Here is a 17,540-nt window from a genome sequence, read left to right as displayed (position 1 = left end):
CAGTGACGGGCCAAACTTATTGAACACACTTCCTGTAGATATTTTAGGGAATCCAGCTCACTAAATATTTAGAAAACTGAAACTCCTTTCTGTACTTTGCTTCACACTTCTTTAAAATGTGTTTTAACTCAGTTTATGCTTTTTTCATAATCCATCTTTGAACTTTCATTGTTATCATTCAGTGGTTTATGGTTTAGTGGTCACATAAATTATGGCATTCTCTCACAGTTTTTGTTTATTCTGTTTATTTTTGCATTTGTTCAAAGTTGTTCTACAAATAAAGTTTATTACTGTTATTATGGTGTGATGTAAATCTCCACAGTCCAGCTTCTTTGAATATAAATGTCCTGCATGTTGGTGTAAATGAAGCATTTGTTGAATTAATTCTCAGTAGAGATTAAAAAGACAGAGACGATTATAGTGAAGATATTTTTTGACTTGGAAGTGGAAAACAGGTGGAAACACGACGAGTCTCAACATCACGATGTTTGTTTCAGGTCATTTTGACAGCCTGAATGAAAGAAGTGAGTCAGTCTCCATAAGTCCCCATGTCCAAATGTCCAACTTCACAGCAGAAATAAACATGTTTACAGCCTGGTACAAAAAACAGTTTTGGTCTCTGTAGCTAATTTCCCCGTTCATGACAACTGTACTGAGGGTGAATTTATATACAACTCACCTGTTCACATTATATTAAGGCTTAAAGTTATGCAGGGTTAAGAGCGTGGACGCTTTGACTGACAGGTGGGGACTCATTTTTAGATAAGAGGCAGGACTGACAAGATGGCGGTCACAGCGGCCGCACTGAGCTTCATGACAACTCTTCAAAAACCTGCAGGGGACGTCACGGAGACTACGTCCAGGTTTTAGACAGTCTGCGGGGACGTCACGGAGACTACGTCCAGGTTTTAGACAGTCTGTGGGACGTCACGGAGACTACGTCCAGGTTTTAGACAGTCTGTGGGGACGTCTCAGAGACTACGTCCAGGTTTTAGACAGTCTGCGGGGACGTCTCAGAGACTACGTCCAGGTTTTAGACAGTACATATGTTACGTATTATTTCTTTATAACTGCACACACACACACACACACACACTCTCTCTCCTGGTTTCTATTGTACGGCTCTGTTGTCTGTTTAGTTGCCAAGTCACCAACACACACCCACATACACACACGCAAAACTTTCTGCCATGGTTACCATGGCGACGGTCAAACTTTTCCTTTGGCTGGTTGTGATGTACAGCTGATCTCTCTCTCTCATTGTCTCGCAGCCTCGCTCTCCCTCCGACTCTCCGACCCGCTGAGGTTATTCTGAGTCTTTCTGCAGCTCTGACTCAACGCTCAGACGACACACAGGTCAGTGGACACTCTGTTACAGCCGCGCTCTGCAGGAGCTCCTGCCTGTTGACAGACCGACACGAGTTTGGGTTTGAGACATCATGATGCCAAATGAGACAGAATCATTTCTCTGTTTGCGTTCGCTTGCCTGAAGCACTTTGAGGTGCATTCTGTAGTTGTTTTCTAAATGTCCATCAAACAGATCAGTAAAGTTCACAGAGCTCTTTCCAAAATGCCTCTCAGTGTCCACGTGGTCTGAGTCTGTCCATTTTAAAAGAAACAAAAAGGATCTGGTACCATTTAGCTGAGCGGATGCTGAATATGTCTCAACTCTCAGATGGATTCAGATCCGGACTCTCAGTCCCCAGCTGAGGTTCCAGCGGGGGAAGAGGTGCCTGTTGTTGTTCCCCCAGCTGACAGCTCTGATCCTGGGCTGAGCGGCGATGCTCCTTCCCCGGACACAGAGCTCCAGGCAGGAGGGCAGGCGGTCGAGGACGGCCCTGGAGGAGAGGAACAGGAGGAGGAAGGAGGAGCAGACAGAGCTTTGATCAAACCCAGACCTCCTCTGCTTCAGCTCCGCAGAGGTACAGGTGAAATAAACATGATGGTGTGACCGTGTGATTGGCTGTCTGTGAAGGTAAATACATTTCCACTGTTTTCTCGCCCATGCTCAGATGGTGGCAGAGGGCACCGGCGAATAGGAAGCCAGAACCTGAGAGCCCTTAATCACATGTCTTCCCCTCCGACTGCTCCATCACCGACCACTGGCACCTCCGTAAGTAAACAGTAACAGCCTTTAGCCACAGGATGGATGCAGGGATCCAGCATGTACACAGCTGCCAGTGTTTGAGTGAGTTTCAGTGCTTTAATGACCTGAAGTGACTTTATTATCGCTGTAGTGTTGAATGGTTGGACATTATTTATGTGTCCAGTTCTCTTTCTACAATATCAGGAGGCTGTGGAGACAAAAAATGGACTTATACTCATCAGGTGACACAGACACGACTCTTGAACTCATGTTGCTCTGTAACTGCTGGAAGTGGAAATAAGCAACTGTTTGCCAGCAGCTTCCACATTTCAGTTGGAAGGCCATCATAAAGTTTCAGCTTTGCTTCCAGGTCTTTGCTGTCTTGGATGAGAAATGTACCCTGCTCTGTGCAGTATTTATTTTTAGAGATTTGTTTCTCTCAAGGTTTCTGGTAAAAGGACGGTGTTGTTGTCCAACGAGGCGAGGAGAGAAATAGCGAAGCAGGCGAGAGCCATGAAGGAGGAGAGACGAGCGACGCTTGACGCCCGACACAAATACTTGATCAGCAGGTTGGTGGACGCCGGGACGCTGGCCGAGCTGGAGGTGGAGGACGCGCTCATCTCTGATGACAAGGTAACATCACAGTCTGCTTTTTAAACTCTGTCCTGAGTCGTGCTGGGATCAATCTTTGGATAAATCGTCTGATTCTTCCAGTTCAGCCTCATCGATGATTTCTTTGTTGCGAACGGATCCAAGAAGCTGATTTTCTTCTATCAGAATGTGAAGCGGGTAACTAAATCAGTTTTAATTGACACACTGATATGTGTGTTCTTTCTGCCTTTAACATCTCCTCTCTTTTATACGTCCTTCTCTGCAGAATCTGCCCTCCACTCATCCCTCCTTTGTGGATGTAGCGACCTCAGCGTTGGCTCAGAGGAAACTCTTCCTCACTACAGGGAGCTCTGAGGTAGGAGCCAATCTGTAGGCAAAGGACACGATTTTCGTAAGCGTTCTGTTCTCCGGCTGTAGTATGAGCAGTACTGACCAATCACTTTTAAGGATGCTTTGCAGGCCAACAGAGCAGAAAAGGTTGAAACGCAGCCTCAGAACCAATCAGCTGGTGATTTAGCTTTCGAGATTAACTGTAAGAGGTGAAATCACCACGAGATGACAGAAGATTCCCAGAGTTTCAGTTCTTTTTGATTAAAAAGTCCCAGGAAGGAGCTAAACCAGGAACCAGGAGCTGCAGTGTACCATCCCACATGTCCCCGTCCCGTGCACCTCATGTAGAGATGAGCCCCCCCGACCTCTTCTGGGCTGTGCCAGTGGCCCTGAGTCTGTTTTGTGCACTTCAGTTTGAAAAAGGCTTTGCTTGAGATAGCCAGACAACACAAAACTGTCATGCAACTTAAACCCACAACAAGGAGTCTTATTTTAATAGCAACGCCTCTGTATGACCAACATAAGCAAACAAGACCATCAGCAAGAAGACTGAGTGTGAACGAGTTTGAGGTCTGCGACATTCAGCGCTGGAAACTCCACCCAGATAAATCAGTAGCACCCTGAATGCTCCTGTATGCTCTGTTAGACATGGAAGGAGGTGTAAGACTGTGGATGGGCTGCAGACAGTGAAGACAAGGTGTGACTGTGAAGTGAGACCGGTTTGAGGATTTGACGACACGTATTTAGTTTCACTCTGAGCTCAGAACAATGATGCCTAATCTTCCCCATTGTTCCGCCTCAGACATAATAACAGCTGTGCTTCAGTCTGTGCTGCGTTGCTATGGAAGGAAATCCTGCGTGTTGCTTTGTTTGCCGCTTGTTAGCGAGGTGACAGAAAACACGACACAGTTTGACTCAGGGCGGGCGACTTCTTCAGGAACATGGAATGAATAAAACAAGTCTGATACGAACTATACAATGTTTCTATGACTTTAGTTTATTCTCACTGTTTTGTATGTAACTGTGTTTTGAAAGGTACTTTATTAATAAAATGTGGTTTGTGTTATTGTCTTTCTGCTGAGACAGAATCAGAGCTCTTCGTATGCAGACGACTGCAGAGTTTCCTGCACTGCAGCACAGTGTCTTTATTTATCTGTTACTGCACTTTATTCTGAATTAAACCCAGCACAGCCTCTTTCTGCTTTCTCCAGCCTTTACTGGGGAAGTGTCTGTTCTTCCTGAGAACCACTGACAAGGCGATAACCACCGCTAACGTACAGCAGGTCAGTGACTTGTGCTCGGCCCCGCAGAATAACACAGAAGAAGGTTGAACAGATTCAGTTTAGCTAGAGTCTGCCGGCGTGACGTGCTGCTGTGTTCATAGGAGGTGAACTTCGGCATGTTGGACTGCAGTGATGGCAGCATCCTGAACAGTCTGGAGACTCTGCTGGCTCACATCATGTTACCGGCCCTCAGGTCACAGCAGGTACACACCACCATCCGTTTTTGTAATCAGTTCATTCAGAGATTCAACTCTTTACTTGGCTATCGCCTTTGATTCTGTGTTCAGACGTGGGGCTCTGTGCTGGAAGGCGCCTCCTGTCCAGACGTCCAGTCCTTTCTGTCTTCAGTGGACCAGTTCGTTAGTAATCTGAGCTCGGCCAGAGTCAACATGGAGAGAAAGTTCCAGCTGCAGCACATCGACCTTCCTGAAGCCATCAGCCAGCTGAGCAGCCCTGCAGACTACACGGCTGCAGGTAGGAAGGTCAACACAGCTACGGTTCCTCAACCTACAGCGACCCCAACGGAAAATTCTCGCTCGGTCACATTGCCTGGTCACCTAGCTCAGGTTCTGGCATCAACCACAGCTTGTGCTCTCAGCCAATAACAGCGAGCTGGTGGAGCGTCTGGAGGGCGTGGTGTCGGTGTGGACCAACCAGATCAAACAGGTCCTGACGGAGAGTGAGCAGATGAGGAAGGAGGCCGATGACGTCGGCCCATCAGCTGAGCTGGAGCACTGGAAGAGACGGATGGTCACCTTTAACAGGTAGATCGTCTTTGACTTGTTAGACACTTCCTGCCGTCTCCGGTGTCTCAGTTTGACTCATAGTGTCAAACATCAGTGAGTGCCTGAATGTTTTGTCTGCTCAAATCTTAATTTTACTCTCTGTCATCCAAAATTCAAACCTGTGAATGTGTCAGTCTGATGGAGGAGGTCAAGCGTCCTCTGGTGAAAAGGACTCTGGGAGTTCTGCAGGTCACCAAGTCCCGAACTCTACGAGCCTGGAGAGAAGTGGTAAGCTTCTAGTTCTAGTTTAGTTTATTTCACAGCATGCTGCTAATGACTGACTGATTTCTGATTCATTTTGTGTGTCAGGACGCGGACATCACAGTCGTGGCTAACGAGGCCAAGGACAATGTGAAGTATCTGTACACTCTGGACAAGTTCTTTGGACCGCTGGGGAAATGCACTCCGGTAAGAGAAACAACTGCAACCTTCCACAGAAAAAACATTTACTGCACACTGCTAACGGACTGAGCTAACATGAGCTAACAGCAGCTACCAGACTGAGCTAACAGCAGCTAACAGACTAAGCTAACATGAGCTAACACCAGCTAACAAACTGAGCTAATATAAGCTAACAGACTGAGCTAACATGAGCTAACAGCAGCTAACAAACTGAGCTAACAGCAGCTAACAGACTGAGCTAACATGAGCTAACAGCAGCTAACAGACTGAGCTAACATGAGGCTAAACAGGCAGCTAACATACTGTGTAACATGAGCTAACAAAGCTGAGCTAACAGAGGCATCTAACAGACTAAGGCTAACAAACTGAGCTAACAGCAGCTAACAGACTAAGCTAACATGAGCTAACACCAGCTACAGTCTGTGCTAACATGAGCTAACACACCAGCTAACAAACTGACTAACATGAGCTAACAGCAGCTAACAAACGAGCTAACACAGCTAACAGACTGAGCTAACAGAGCTAACAGCAGCTAACAAACATAGCTAACAGCAGCTAACAGACTGAGCTAACATGAGCTAACAGCAGCTAACAGACTGAGCTAACCATGAGCTAACAGCAGCTACGCTGTCAGCAGTTTACTTCACTGTCCATCATAAACTCTGTAAATCACAGAGAGTTGAGGCGGAGCAGCCGGAGGACATCAGAGGGAAAACCAGAAAACATTTCCTCAATAAATATGATCCATTTCACCAGAATCAGTGAAATAGTTGCTGCTGTGTGACTTAGTGCCGTAAAGCGTTACGTACTTCTCCGACCCGGAGCCCAAAGTTACATAGTGAGAACAGACGTAGAATGACAGAGACACCGTTCAGCGGATCACAGGTCAGAGTGGGTCACCTGATCACAAAGGTCAGTGTGGGTCACCTGATCACAGGTCAGAGTGGGTCAACCTGATCACAGGTCAGGTGGGTCACCTGATCACAGGTCAGTGTGGGTCACCTGATCACAGGTCAGAGTGGGTCACCTGATCACAGGTCAGTGTGGGTCACCTGATCACAGGTCAGTGTGGATGATGGCTGTTTTCTCACCTTTCTTACCTTCTTGCTCTGACAGACCAAGATGCTGGAGCACATCCCCGGTCTGATGAGCAGCATCAGGATGATCCACACTGTGTCTCAGTACTACAACACCTCAGAGAGAATGACCTCTCTGCTGCTCAAGGTCACTAACCAGATGATCACCACCTGCAGGGCCTACCTGTCGCAGGGCGTGGCTCGCATCTGGGACCACAGCAGGTACAGAAGACAAGACCAGACCAAACGAAATCTGATGAGTCAAAACCAGATTACATAAGAGGAGAACAGAAAGTGTGTTTGTGTGTCTCAGGCCGGTGCTGCTGCAGCTCATCTCCGACTGTTGTAATCTGAACGTGGAGTATCAGAGGAGCTTCCAGGCGGTCAGAGACAAACTGAGAGAGAATCCTGAAAACAGACAGTTTGACTTCAGGTAAACACCAAGCAGCAGCAGTCACTTAATGTATAACTGATGACCTTTTACCCCAGCACCTCTTCTCTGTTTTCTTTGTTTTTCAGTGAGAACTACATCTTTGGGAAGTTTGATGCTTTCTGCAGGCGTCTGGAGAAGATAGCTGACATGGCGTCTTCACTGGAGAGCCTGGCTGCCCTGAAACACATGAAGGTAACTAACTGGAGAAACTGAGACGCAACATGTGAATGAATAGTGATGGACTGAACTTCATGCACATGAGACTGAAACTGAGCCGGGTTGTGTTCCAGGTGGAGGGCATTGAGAAGATTTACGCTCGCTACCAGACCATTGTCTCCACAACCAAGTCCAAGACCTACGACATCCTGGACCACCGTAAGCTGGAGGTAACGTTATATAAATGATATAAAAATGCTATAGAATAATAATGGATGGATAATAGCAGCTTTTCTTAAAGGTTCTACACACAAAGTTTGCTGGTACTAGACGTTGCTGAGTGACAGTGCACCAGACTTCAAAACAGATCATCGTTAACACTTTAATCGTTACACTGTTCCAACAATCTCCAACTCCGGTTTGGTCGAAATATTCACCGTCATCAAACCAGATGTTTTCATCGCTCTCCTCAAACTGTTTAGACGCAGAGAACGCACAGCAAAACTCTATGAGACTGTCCAATACCTGGACGTGGTCTCCATGAAGTCTTCTTCGTTGCCTTTGTGAAGCTCATCGTGGTGGCTCTGGTTGTCTCCACCTTTGCAGTCCTGCCTCCGTCGCCTCCTGCCTAATCCGAAAATGAGGTGGAGAGTGGGTGGAGCTGAGGCGGGCTGAATGCTAAAACCAGACACCTGTCAATAAAAGTGTCCACGCTCTTAATTCTGCATAACTTTAATCCTAAATATAATTTGACCGTTCAGTCTTTACCCTGCCAATGATCGACACACTTAGGAAGTAAAAGTGTTTGTGTTCAGTTTGACAGTGACTATGCAGACTTCCAGCTCCAGGTTCAGGGTTTGTTCCAGTCTCTTCAGTCTCTGCTGGACTTTTGGTTCCACCAGTCTCTCACTGTGAGTTCAAAACCAGCTCCGACTGATGGAGCTTCATGTTGTTCAAACTGAAGGAGGCAACCACACCAACACTCAGCGAGCATTTGTTTTGTCAGACGGAGCGGATGCTGGAGCTGCTGGTGGTGTTCGAGTCCGGTCCGACCTCTCGCCTGGACCTGAAGCAGCACTACCTGCTGCTGCTGCAGCGCTATAGCAGAGAGCTGGAGCTGCTGAGGAAGACCTACCAGAGACAGAGGGACAGCCCGCCCATCGGACGCAACCTGCCCCCGGTAATACACCTGTCTCTCTCTCAGTGTCTCACTGACTCTGTGGTCACTGATTATTTTCATCACTGATTAACCTGCAGATTATTCTCTGCCTCGCTCTCAGGTGGCAGGTAGGATCCTGTGGTGTCGTCAGCTTTTCAGGAAGATCGAAGCTCCCATGTTGATCCTGAAGAAGAAGCTCGACGTCCTCAAGGTACAGCCTCTGATTGGACCGTCAGTCATCAATGTTACCGATCAGTGCGACCTCAGTGAACCATCCTGTCCGTCTCTCTGCCAGGGACCGGACATGACCAAAGTGATCCGGAGCTACAACAAGATAGCGGTGGTGTTGCTGCAGTACGAGGTGCTGCACCTGCAAGGGTGGAGTCAGGCTGCGGAGAGCGCACCGCACTGTCTGAACGCCGCCCTGCTGGTCCGACACGAGAACAGCAAGGTACCGAGACATTTATAGATCCACGCAGGAAACCAGGCCGCCAAAATAAAATCACAGACATCAGTGTGATGGTGTATGTTTCTGGTTCTGGTTACCGATGACAACAACACAATAATCTGGACTTTATGTAACATGTTTTGATTCAATGGGAATGATTTTAAAATGACGGATGCTCTGGGGTCTAGAGGGTTCACAGAGTATTAACTTTTATAATCAAAATAGTATATTTCCACCTAGCTTAGCACAAACACTGGAAGCAGAGGGAAACTGTTAGCCTTGCTCCTTCAAAAAACCTCTGTGTCGTAAATAATTTCTGTTTCTTTACGTTCTCACTTTGTGGTTTAATTTACAAATTAACTTAAAGAAAATCTGACTTCCAGTCTTTGTGCTGTGCCAGGCTAAACATATCCTTAAGCAAGGAACTGTCACTGACGTTTTTTCAGGAGGTTTTCGTGAACCTGGACCCCGTGGTGCTGGAGGTGCTGCAGGAAGCCCGATGGATGACCAAACTGGGGGTGACCGTGCCAAAGGTCATCCTAAAAATGAGCTCCAGAGAAGCACAGGTCAAAGCTCTGTACAAGCGGTGAGAAGTTGTTCAGCTTCACAGAGAGCACAGGACGCCATGTTGACTTTCACGCACAAATCAGGCGTTCGTGGTTATTTTTCTTTGTTTTCTGTGCACAGGTTTTACTTGAATGATCAAATTTGGGGTCCACTGTGGCAGACTTTGACCGTAAGGTTAAAATACAATGCTTGATCTTCTTTGTTCAACTTGTATTGTCTTGACTTGATCCAGGCTGCTGGAGTTGCTCCAGGACTACGGCTCGGTGGTTGCCCGAATCCCCCCGTCCCTCTTCCCTCTGATGCAGCCCTTCATTGGCCGGGTGGAGGCGGCTCTCTCTCCTGGACTCACCACACTGTCCTGGACTGCTCTCAACACTGATGCATGTAAGCAGGAATAGATCGTGGCAATGGGTCGTGGTTGGATAGATATATATGTAAAATAGTAACGTGACAATCGTGAAGTGAACAAACAGTAATATTTCATGTCCACTCTCTGTCCCGCTCAGTCATAGAGAGTGTTTACCAGGCTCTGAAAGATCTGGATCAGGTATCCAAAGTTGCCACAGATCTGTTAGAGTGTCGCATCGGTCGGCTTCTTCAGACCATGTCTTCCTGCTGTCTGCTGGTCCTGCCTGAAGACTCACCTGTCTCACCTCAGGACCTCCTGCTGCAGACAGACAGCTCAGTACAAGCTGCTGCTGTCACTCTGAACTGGTAAAACAATATTCACAGTGCTGATTTCAATCCAATCCACACATCCAATTTAGATTTGTGGCCTAGTCCCTTGCATACAGAGATTCATCTGATGATTCCTCTGAAGTGTAGACGATGAAATCCACAGATTCTTTGTCATTTCACGTCGACAAACATTGTTCTTAGATTGTTGCACAGTCTGTCACAGAGTGCTGAAGCTCTCCGCGTCCTCTCTGGAAGCTCTTCTTAGACTCAGTCATGTGACTCACCTGTTGCCAGTTAACCTCGTCCACTGTGAGACGTTTGCTTTCAGCTGTCAGTCTTTTGTTGACACAGTCTGTCTTTTTTCAAACATGTACAATGTACTCACAGTCATGTCATGTGTTCACAGGCAGAGTCAGCAGGTAGAGAAATATGTGTTTGAGCTGATCGAGGAGCTGAAGAGGAAGATGAAGACAACCGAGACTGTTAATCTGGAGGTAACTCACAGAAGAGAAGAGAACCGGTCCAACAATTAAAATGTAGTTTTCCATTCTTTGTTTTCTTCTCCTTCTCCTCCTCAGGGGTCTTTCCAGTGTCTCCATCCAGACTCCAAACAGAAGACTCGCTGCCAGTCTTGTCTTCCTTGTCGTTTCTACAACCTGATTGGTCAACTCTGTCATCGCAACACCGAGGCCCTGGTCAAAGGTCAGCCTTCTTTCCTACCGTGTCTCCTTCCCTCCTCTGTTGTCCGCCTTCATCCTGCAGCTTCATACATCCTACACTGATTTGTCCTCTCAGCTACTAAATCCTCTCTGGACGCCTTGAGGAGGAGACTCCATGTCCCCAAATACCAACCGTCTTCCTCCTCCTCCTCCTGCAACTACGAATCAGCTCCTCCACCTCTCTTTAAAGCTTCCATCCAGCTTGCCATCCCCAACATCGTCCTCAGACCCAGCCTGGACGACATTCAGGTACTGGAATCCGTGCATGTAAACAACATGCAGTTCTGATCTATTTTAAGTTACTTCTTAAATGTGTGCGTTGTTATGATGTGTGTGTTTCAGAGTACACTGAACAAGCTGGTGAGCGTTGTGTTGTCTGTGACTAAAGACATCCCTCTGTGGACTTACTCTCACCTGCAGTACAAACAGCAGCAGGTACGTCAGTCGTCTTTAGGAGAACACCTGTTACCGGACAGCCAATCACATTCCAGTGTTATTCTCTGTGGCAGGTGGAGCAGGCGGCGGTTCGCGACGCAGGTGACGACATCCCGGTGAAGCCTCCAGTACTGAGGCCTCTAGACAGACAGCTGGCCGAACATAAAGACGTCACCAAGTCAGTCCAACAGTCCAGTCACTGATTTGATGTAATATATAAAAGTATTATTATTGCCTATTGACGCTACAAGGGTCCGGTCCAGCAGGTAGAAGACAATGTGATGGTCCCGTATCTTGAACTCATGTCCTGTTAACTGCTGCTGTTGTTTGGAGCAGGTTGGTGATCCAGCTCAGCTCCATCGTGTCGTCTCTAAGAGCTCAAGCTGCCGACACTCTGAATGAACTCGCTCACTTTTCTACTCTGTCAGTCCAGGTCAGTGTGTGTGTGTGTGTGTGTGTGTGTTTAGCTGTTGTTATCGATGTTGAGCTGGACTAACTAAGTTGTGTTCAGGACCCAGAGGAGCAGGTCCAGGCCTTCCTGCAGTCGGACCCCTCTCTGACGGAGTTCAGCTCTCAGATCTCCTTCTACTCCGTAAGTCCAGCTCCTGTTCATCACCTGAACGCCTCATACAGGTCACAGTTTGATGTGCTCGGTCCAACCCTACCTTCTCCTCACACCTTTTTTCGTTTTCACTGATTCTGGTGAAACTGGATCATATTTTATGGAGAAAATGTTTTCTGGTTTTCCCTCTGACCCATCATGCCTTGCTGCCCCTGCAGAAGCTGGAGGTGCAGATCTCGGAGCTCCCAGCGTTTCTTACGGTGGGTTCGATCGTCTTCGACACCGACCAGCTGAAGCTGTCGCTCACTCAGGAGTGTCGCCTCTGGAAGCGAGCCTTCGGCGCCGCGCTCAACCATCGTGCGTCCGCCGACATGGACGAGATCTTCTCATTCGTGGACGGGTTGACGAAGCGCCTGCAGCGTCCAATCACAGACCTGGATGATGTCCGAGGAGCCATGGCAGCGCTCAGAGAGGTCAGCCAGCATCTGATTGGCTGTCCAATATTAATCATTCAGTCGCTTATCAATCAGATAATTAGTAACACATTCACATCACACATTGGTACTTTTACTTCTTCGTCCTGTCCTTTCCTTATGTTGATTTCTTGTTCTCGAGGTCCGGGAGGCGGAGGTTCGTATCGACGCCACCATTGGCCCAGTGGAGGAATCTTTTGCTCTGCTCAATAAACATGAACTTCTGTTCACGGACGGCAACGCCGAGCGCGTCGACGGCCTGACGTACGCCTGGAAAAACCTCAACGCCCTGGTGAGACGCAGGAAGGGACAATGATGTTTTGACTGCAAAAAAAAGACACTGAGCAAAAATATCTTCCAAATTTGAAGAATTCAAATCAGTTGAAAGAATCAGAACCGAATTCACACAATGAGCGAGCGTTGGTGACAGTGGCGAGGAAAAGCAACAAACAACGAATTGTTGTTTGGACATCAGGGAGTCTAGTGGAAGCCAGTGGTGATCCGGTACAGGTGTGAGTGAGTGTGTTGTGGTTTCAGGTGGTGCAGAACCAGAACACTCTTGTGAAGATCCAACCCAGTATGAAGGCAGACCTGCTGTCTGCAGTGCAGAGCTTCCAGATCCACGTTCAGAGCTTCTACACCGAATACGACCACAGGTACTCGCACGGTGGGGACAAACAGTTGTGATGGTGAATTATACGTGGAAAAAAATGAAAACTTGTGTGTTTGCAGGGGTCCGGGCGTGGAGGGCGTGGCTCCAGCTGAAGCCAGTGAGCGGCTGCAGAGTTTTCAGGCTGAGTTTGATCATCTGTGGAGGAGATACACCACCTGCTCCGGAGGAGAGGAGCTATTTGGACTTCCTGTTAATGGTTCGACTGACTTCCCTTCGATCTCTCCTCCTCCTCTCTCCTTCCTTCCTAACCATCCTTCTCTTCCCTGCAGAGTATCCGGAGCTGCAGAGGATCAAGAGGGAGCTCTCTCTGCTGTCCAAGCTCTACACTCTGTATAACGCTGTCATTGACAGTGTCGCTGGATACTACGACATCCTGTGGGCTGACCTCAACATTGAGAAGATCAACACCGAGCTGCAGGACTTCCAGAACAGGTACAACAGGGCGGAGTTATTGTTGAACATGTTATTGTTTAAGATTCAGTGAGATTAAGACATAGATTTATTATGGCATAGCTGTAACTGGTGGGAGTCATCAGTACCTATGTTTGGCAGCAAATTAAAATCTATGCATATTTTATATGTTATGTAGTTAATATCTAAGGTTTGGTCATCAGTAGCAGTGCTGGGTTTCACAAACAGGTGTGTAGTTTGATTCCTCCACCTCTCACTGGGTCGTCTTTTGTGTCTTCAGGATTCGGAAGCTTCCGAAGGCGTTGAAGGAGTGGCAGGCCTTCAGAGATCTGAAGAAAACCATTGATGACTTCACCGAGACCTGCCCGCTGCTCTACATGATGGCCAACAAGGTAGGACGACCTTTCTGTCAGTCTGACCTTATGGATATTTATATGAACTTTTTACATTGTAGATATGAAATCATGTGAACATGTAAACAGAGCAAAATGCCTTTTAGAATTTAGATTTGTTTGCTTTGCTTTCCACACTGTTCTCTCAATCAGTTTCATGAGGTCGTCACCTCGAATGGTTTTCAATTAACAGATGTGTTAATTAGTGGAACTTATGGTCTGTGTTTGAGACCATCAGTTGTGTTGTTTAGAGGTAGTGTTGTCCACACAGTGAACGAAAAGCAGCCCAGTCCTCAACATATCTGTGAACTGCTTCAAGACTTTTGGAAAATCATTGCAGGAGATTGAGAGAGAGACAAAGCTGTAATCAAAGCAAAAGGATCCACTGTGCTGTGATATCGAAATGTAACAGTAGATTTACAAACACCCTCTAAAATGCAATAAAAGTAACTCTGCGTCCTTCAGGCCATGCTGCCTCGACACTGGACTCGCCTCAGTGAGTTGACCGGTCACAGTTTCCAGGTGGAATCAGACAGTTTCTCCCTCAGAAACATCATGGAGGCTCCGCTGCTGAAATACAAAGAAGACATTGAGGTATGAATGCTGAACAGTGACGGTGTTTACAGTCATCTCTTTCTCAGATGATGATCTAAAGGACGTAATAAAACTAAATTTCACCATAAATTACAGATGAATGTCACACAGTACATAACATGACCTGTTTCTCCTAAACCTGGGATTTAAGTTTTTTAAGTCTCACTTGACTTTTTTTTTTTTTTAATCTTGATAAAAGTCAGAAATAATCTGGAAAACTGCAAATCAAGAATAACCCAGGAAAATACAAAATGATCCTGGAAATTGTACAATAAGATAAAAAGATTATTTCTTATTTCTTTCTAAGATTGAAGTAACTGCAGGAATGGCCTTAAAAAGTTGACGATTTCGAATTAACCGTAAAGAAAAAAATGTCAATCATGAAACATAAAAACAATCCAGAAAAATTAGAAAAGTCCAGAATAATTATGCAAATATAATAATCCTTGAAAAGCAATATTCTTGACTATTCTGTTCTCCTGAACGTCTCAGGATGTTTGCATCAGCGCGGTGAAGGAGCGCGACATCGAGGCCAAGCTGAAGGACGTGGTGGCCGAGTGGAGCAGCCAAACGCTCAGCTTCGCCACCTTCAGGACCAGAGGAGAACTGCTGCTGAAAGGAGCCGACACGGCCGAGAAGATCTCGATGATGGAGGACAGTCTGATGGTGCTGACGTCACTGCTGAGCAACAGGTTGGTAGACGGGGGGCTGAGGCAAGGGAAGGTGGGAAGTAAAGGAAGTGAGGAAAAGAGAATGAAATAAAATGGATAGAAGAACGAGTGTGGGAACGTTGATGAATGATTGAACATCTGTGGCCTTGCAGGTACAATGCTCCATTCAAGCCCTCCATCCAGCTGTGGGTCCAGAAACTCTCCAACACCTCTGAGATCATCGAGAAGTGGTTGTCAGTTCAAAACCTCTGGATCTACCTGGAGGCGGTGTTCGTGGGTGGAGACATCGCCAAGCAGCTGCCTCAGGTCACACGATCATCACGTTGGCTGTAACATTCTGTCTCACGTCACAGAGAGAAGTAAAAGTTTTTCTTTTACTCGTCCAGGAGGCCAAACGCTTCCAGAACATTGACAAGTCATGGCAGAGGATCATGCAGCGAGCGCACGAGCTTCCCAACGTGGTGCAGTGCTGCGTGGGAGACGAGACGCTCAGCCAGGTGCGTCCCACGTGCCTCTGAGCAACACTAAACCAACATGAGATTTTAGGCCTGCGCCTGTTTGTCAGGATTCATTCTTCATCTGACTTCTGTCTTCATCCTCTTCCTCCAGTTGCTCCCTCACCTCCTTGAGCAGTTGGAGCTCTGTCAGAAGTCTCTGTCTGGTTACCTGGAGAAGAAGCGGTTGGTCTTTCCTCGGTTTTTCTTCGTGTCTGACCCCGCGCTGCTGGAGATTCTGGGTCAAGCCTCGGACTCGCACACGATACAGGTAACACACAGGTGACACACAGGTCATGTCGGCTGATGGATTTAGATGGTGAAGCAGAATCTGGAGGTTTACTTACGCCTGTCTCTCTGTCTCTCAGGCTCATCTGCTCAGTCTGTTTGACAATGTTAACAGAGTTGTTTTCAATGAGAAAACATACGACCAGATCATCAGCTTTCAGTCTCAAGAGGGAGAAACTGTGGAGCTGAGCCACCCTGTCCTGGCACAGGTACACGCAGTAACTTCATCATTGACTACACACTTTGTAGCTCTGTATCACAACATGAATGAAAGAATGTGAACACACTAACTAACATTCTGTCATATCTAAGCCATACGTCATATTCAAGCAGAAGGTTTGCATGCAAAATAGTTTTCTACAACTTTATGATTTTAAACCAGATACATCCTTCACAAGAACAGTTTTATCTTTGACTCATGAAGGCCAGGGTCTTACAGGTGTAAGACTTGTCTCTTCCAGGGGAATGTGGAGGTGTGGTTAGGACAGTTGCTTGAAGGGGTGAGGCAGACCCTCCATGCTATCATTCGCCAGGCTTACCTGGCAATCAGTGACCCGAGCCTGAAGCTGCTGGAGTTCCAGTCTGCGTTTCCAGCTCAGGTTGGCCTGCTGGGAATCCAGATGATCTGGACCAAAGACGCAGAGGACGCACTTGTCCTAAGCAAGTCTGACAAAAAGGTGCTTTTATGTATTTTTTATTTAAACAGGAGAAGATTGGAAACATGTCTTTGATTATAAGCCACTCACTGCCCCTTATCTGATTGGCTGACAGATCATGCAGACAACCAATCAGAAGTTTCTAGACCTCCTCAATGAGCTGATCGACATGACGACCAGGGAGCTGAGCAAGAATGAGAGGACCAAGTACGAGACGCTCATCACCATCCATGTCCACCAGAGAGACATCTTCGATGAGCTGGTGGGTGGACGAATAGATGGACTCAAACATAAATTTAATTTTGATTAAAGAAGTATTTTCTAATGTGTTCATTATTTGCATCAGGTGCGTCTGAACGTGCGATCTGCATCTGACTTCGAGTGGCAGAAACAGTCACGGTTTTACTTCCTGGAGGAAACAGACAGATGTGTCATCCAGATCACAGATGTGGAGTTCAGCTACTGCAACGAATACCTGGGCTGCACAGACAGACTGGTCATCACCCCGCTGACAGACAGGTACACCTGACACCTGACACATGCACCCTGCTGGGTGATATGATAAAAAGATGATGCCTTCATCAGACACATGTTCATTCTCTTCTGTCCAGGTGTTACATAACTCTGTCCCAGGCCCTGGGGATGAGTATGGGTGGAGCTCCAGCTGGTCCGGCTGGGACAGGTAACACAGTACATGTCTCTAGCAACGAGCAACTTTTTACACTGACTTTGTTGCATGTTGCCTTAACTCTGCATGTGTGTGTGTCTTTCCAGGTAAGACCGAGACCACTAAAGACATGGGTCGCTGTCTGGGGAAATATGTGGTGGTCTTCAACTGTTCGGACCAGATGGACTACAGAGGACTTGGACGCATCTACAAAGGTGTGTGAATGTGTGTATGGTTACTCTGGCGTAATAGTACATGGATAGTTTCTGGAAAAATCCAATCCTGTGTGTGGACTTACACATTCAAAACAGAACCGAAGTGGAACCAAAGGTCAGTTGGACTTGAATTAAAGGCTTCTTTTTTTATCATGACCAAGACCTCAGGCAATAAAAACACAAACTGGAACATTTGAATGCCAGTCCAAACAGATTCAATACAAAACAGATTCAATACAAACGCTCTATACCAAGACCAAAATCCACATTTTCAA

At 46.9% G+C, this 17,540-nt stretch overlaps 1 protein-coding gene across 1 annotated transcript in view; it reads left to right on the top strand.

The window, feature by feature from the left end:
• The first annotated feature begins 1,847 nt into the window (after positions 1 to 1,847).
• The window catches only part of dnah5l (dynein, axonemal, heavy chain 5 like), a 32,703-nt gene continuing 17,010 nt past the window's right edge, over positions 1,848 to 17,540 (top strand). The window contains exons 1-46 of the mRNA XM_027274426.1: positions 1,848 to 1,922; positions 2,013 to 2,113; positions 2,531 to 2,719; positions 2,801 to 2,875; positions 2,964 to 3,053; positions 4,240 to 4,311; positions 4,413 to 4,514; positions 4,599 to 4,785; positions 4,910 to 5,075; positions 5,231 to 5,324; positions 5,406 to 5,504; positions 6,615 to 6,796; positions 6,888 to 7,007; positions 7,094 to 7,199; positions 7,298 to 7,393; positions 7,979 to 8,074; positions 8,170 to 8,343; positions 8,444 to 8,533; positions 8,618 to 8,773; positions 9,217 to 9,356; positions 9,570 to 9,721; positions 9,844 to 9,967; positions 10,422 to 10,509; positions 10,594 to 10,717; positions 10,811 to 10,983; positions 11,077 to 11,169; positions 11,244 to 11,347; positions 11,506 to 11,602; positions 11,681 to 11,761; positions 11,950 to 12,204; positions 12,347 to 12,496; positions 12,742 to 12,860; positions 12,937 to 13,073; positions 13,147 to 13,309; positions 13,569 to 13,680; positions 14,146 to 14,274; positions 14,767 to 14,966; positions 15,098 to 15,251; positions 15,332 to 15,442; positions 15,555 to 15,710; positions 15,808 to 15,936; positions 16,189 to 16,404; positions 16,499 to 16,645; positions 16,730 to 16,902; positions 16,995 to 17,065; positions 17,158 to 17,265. Of these exons, the coding sequence (XP_027130227.1) occupies positions 2,069 to 2,113; positions 2,531 to 2,719; positions 2,801 to 2,875; positions 2,964 to 3,053; positions 4,240 to 4,311; positions 4,413 to 4,514; positions 4,599 to 4,785; positions 4,910 to 5,075; positions 5,231 to 5,324; positions 5,406 to 5,504; positions 6,615 to 6,796; positions 6,888 to 7,007; positions 7,094 to 7,199; positions 7,298 to 7,393; positions 7,979 to 8,074; positions 8,170 to 8,343; positions 8,444 to 8,533; positions 8,618 to 8,773; positions 9,217 to 9,356; positions 9,570 to 9,721; positions 9,844 to 9,967; positions 10,422 to 10,509; positions 10,594 to 10,717; positions 10,811 to 10,983; positions 11,077 to 11,169; positions 11,244 to 11,347; positions 11,506 to 11,602; positions 11,681 to 11,761; positions 11,950 to 12,204; positions 12,347 to 12,496; positions 12,742 to 12,860; positions 12,937 to 13,073; positions 13,147 to 13,309; positions 13,569 to 13,680; positions 14,146 to 14,274; positions 14,767 to 14,966; positions 15,098 to 15,251; positions 15,332 to 15,442; positions 15,555 to 15,710; positions 15,808 to 15,936; positions 16,189 to 16,404; positions 16,499 to 16,645; positions 16,730 to 16,902; positions 16,995 to 17,065; positions 17,158 to 17,265 (5,845 nt within the window). The 5' untranslated portion in view covers positions 1,848 to 1,922; positions 2,013 to 2,068. The remainder of the gene's footprint in view (positions 1,923 to 2,012; positions 2,114 to 2,530; positions 2,720 to 2,800; positions 2,876 to 2,963; positions 3,054 to 4,239; positions 4,312 to 4,412; positions 4,515 to 4,598; positions 4,786 to 4,909; positions 5,076 to 5,230; positions 5,325 to 5,405; positions 5,505 to 6,614; positions 6,797 to 6,887; positions 7,008 to 7,093; positions 7,200 to 7,297; positions 7,394 to 7,978; positions 8,075 to 8,169; positions 8,344 to 8,443; positions 8,534 to 8,617; positions 8,774 to 9,216; positions 9,357 to 9,569; positions 9,722 to 9,843; positions 9,968 to 10,421; positions 10,510 to 10,593; positions 10,718 to 10,810; positions 10,984 to 11,076; positions 11,170 to 11,243; positions 11,348 to 11,505; positions 11,603 to 11,680; positions 11,762 to 11,949; positions 12,205 to 12,346; positions 12,497 to 12,741; positions 12,861 to 12,936; positions 13,074 to 13,146; positions 13,310 to 13,568; positions 13,681 to 14,145; positions 14,275 to 14,766; positions 14,967 to 15,097; positions 15,252 to 15,331; positions 15,443 to 15,554; positions 15,711 to 15,807; positions 15,937 to 16,188; positions 16,405 to 16,498; positions 16,646 to 16,729; positions 16,903 to 16,994; positions 17,066 to 17,157; positions 17,266 to 17,540) is intronic.

Source organism: Larimichthys crocea, chromosome XXIII (genome assembly GCF_000972845.2).
Source record: "Larimichthys crocea isolate SSNF chromosome XXIII, L_crocea_2.0, whole genome shotgun sequence".
NCBI lineage: Eukaryota > Metazoa > Chordata > Actinopteri > Sciaenidae > Larimichthys > Larimichthys crocea.
Note: the sequence above shows the minus strand (reverse complement) of the source record. Positions and strands in the feature narration are given on the sequence as shown.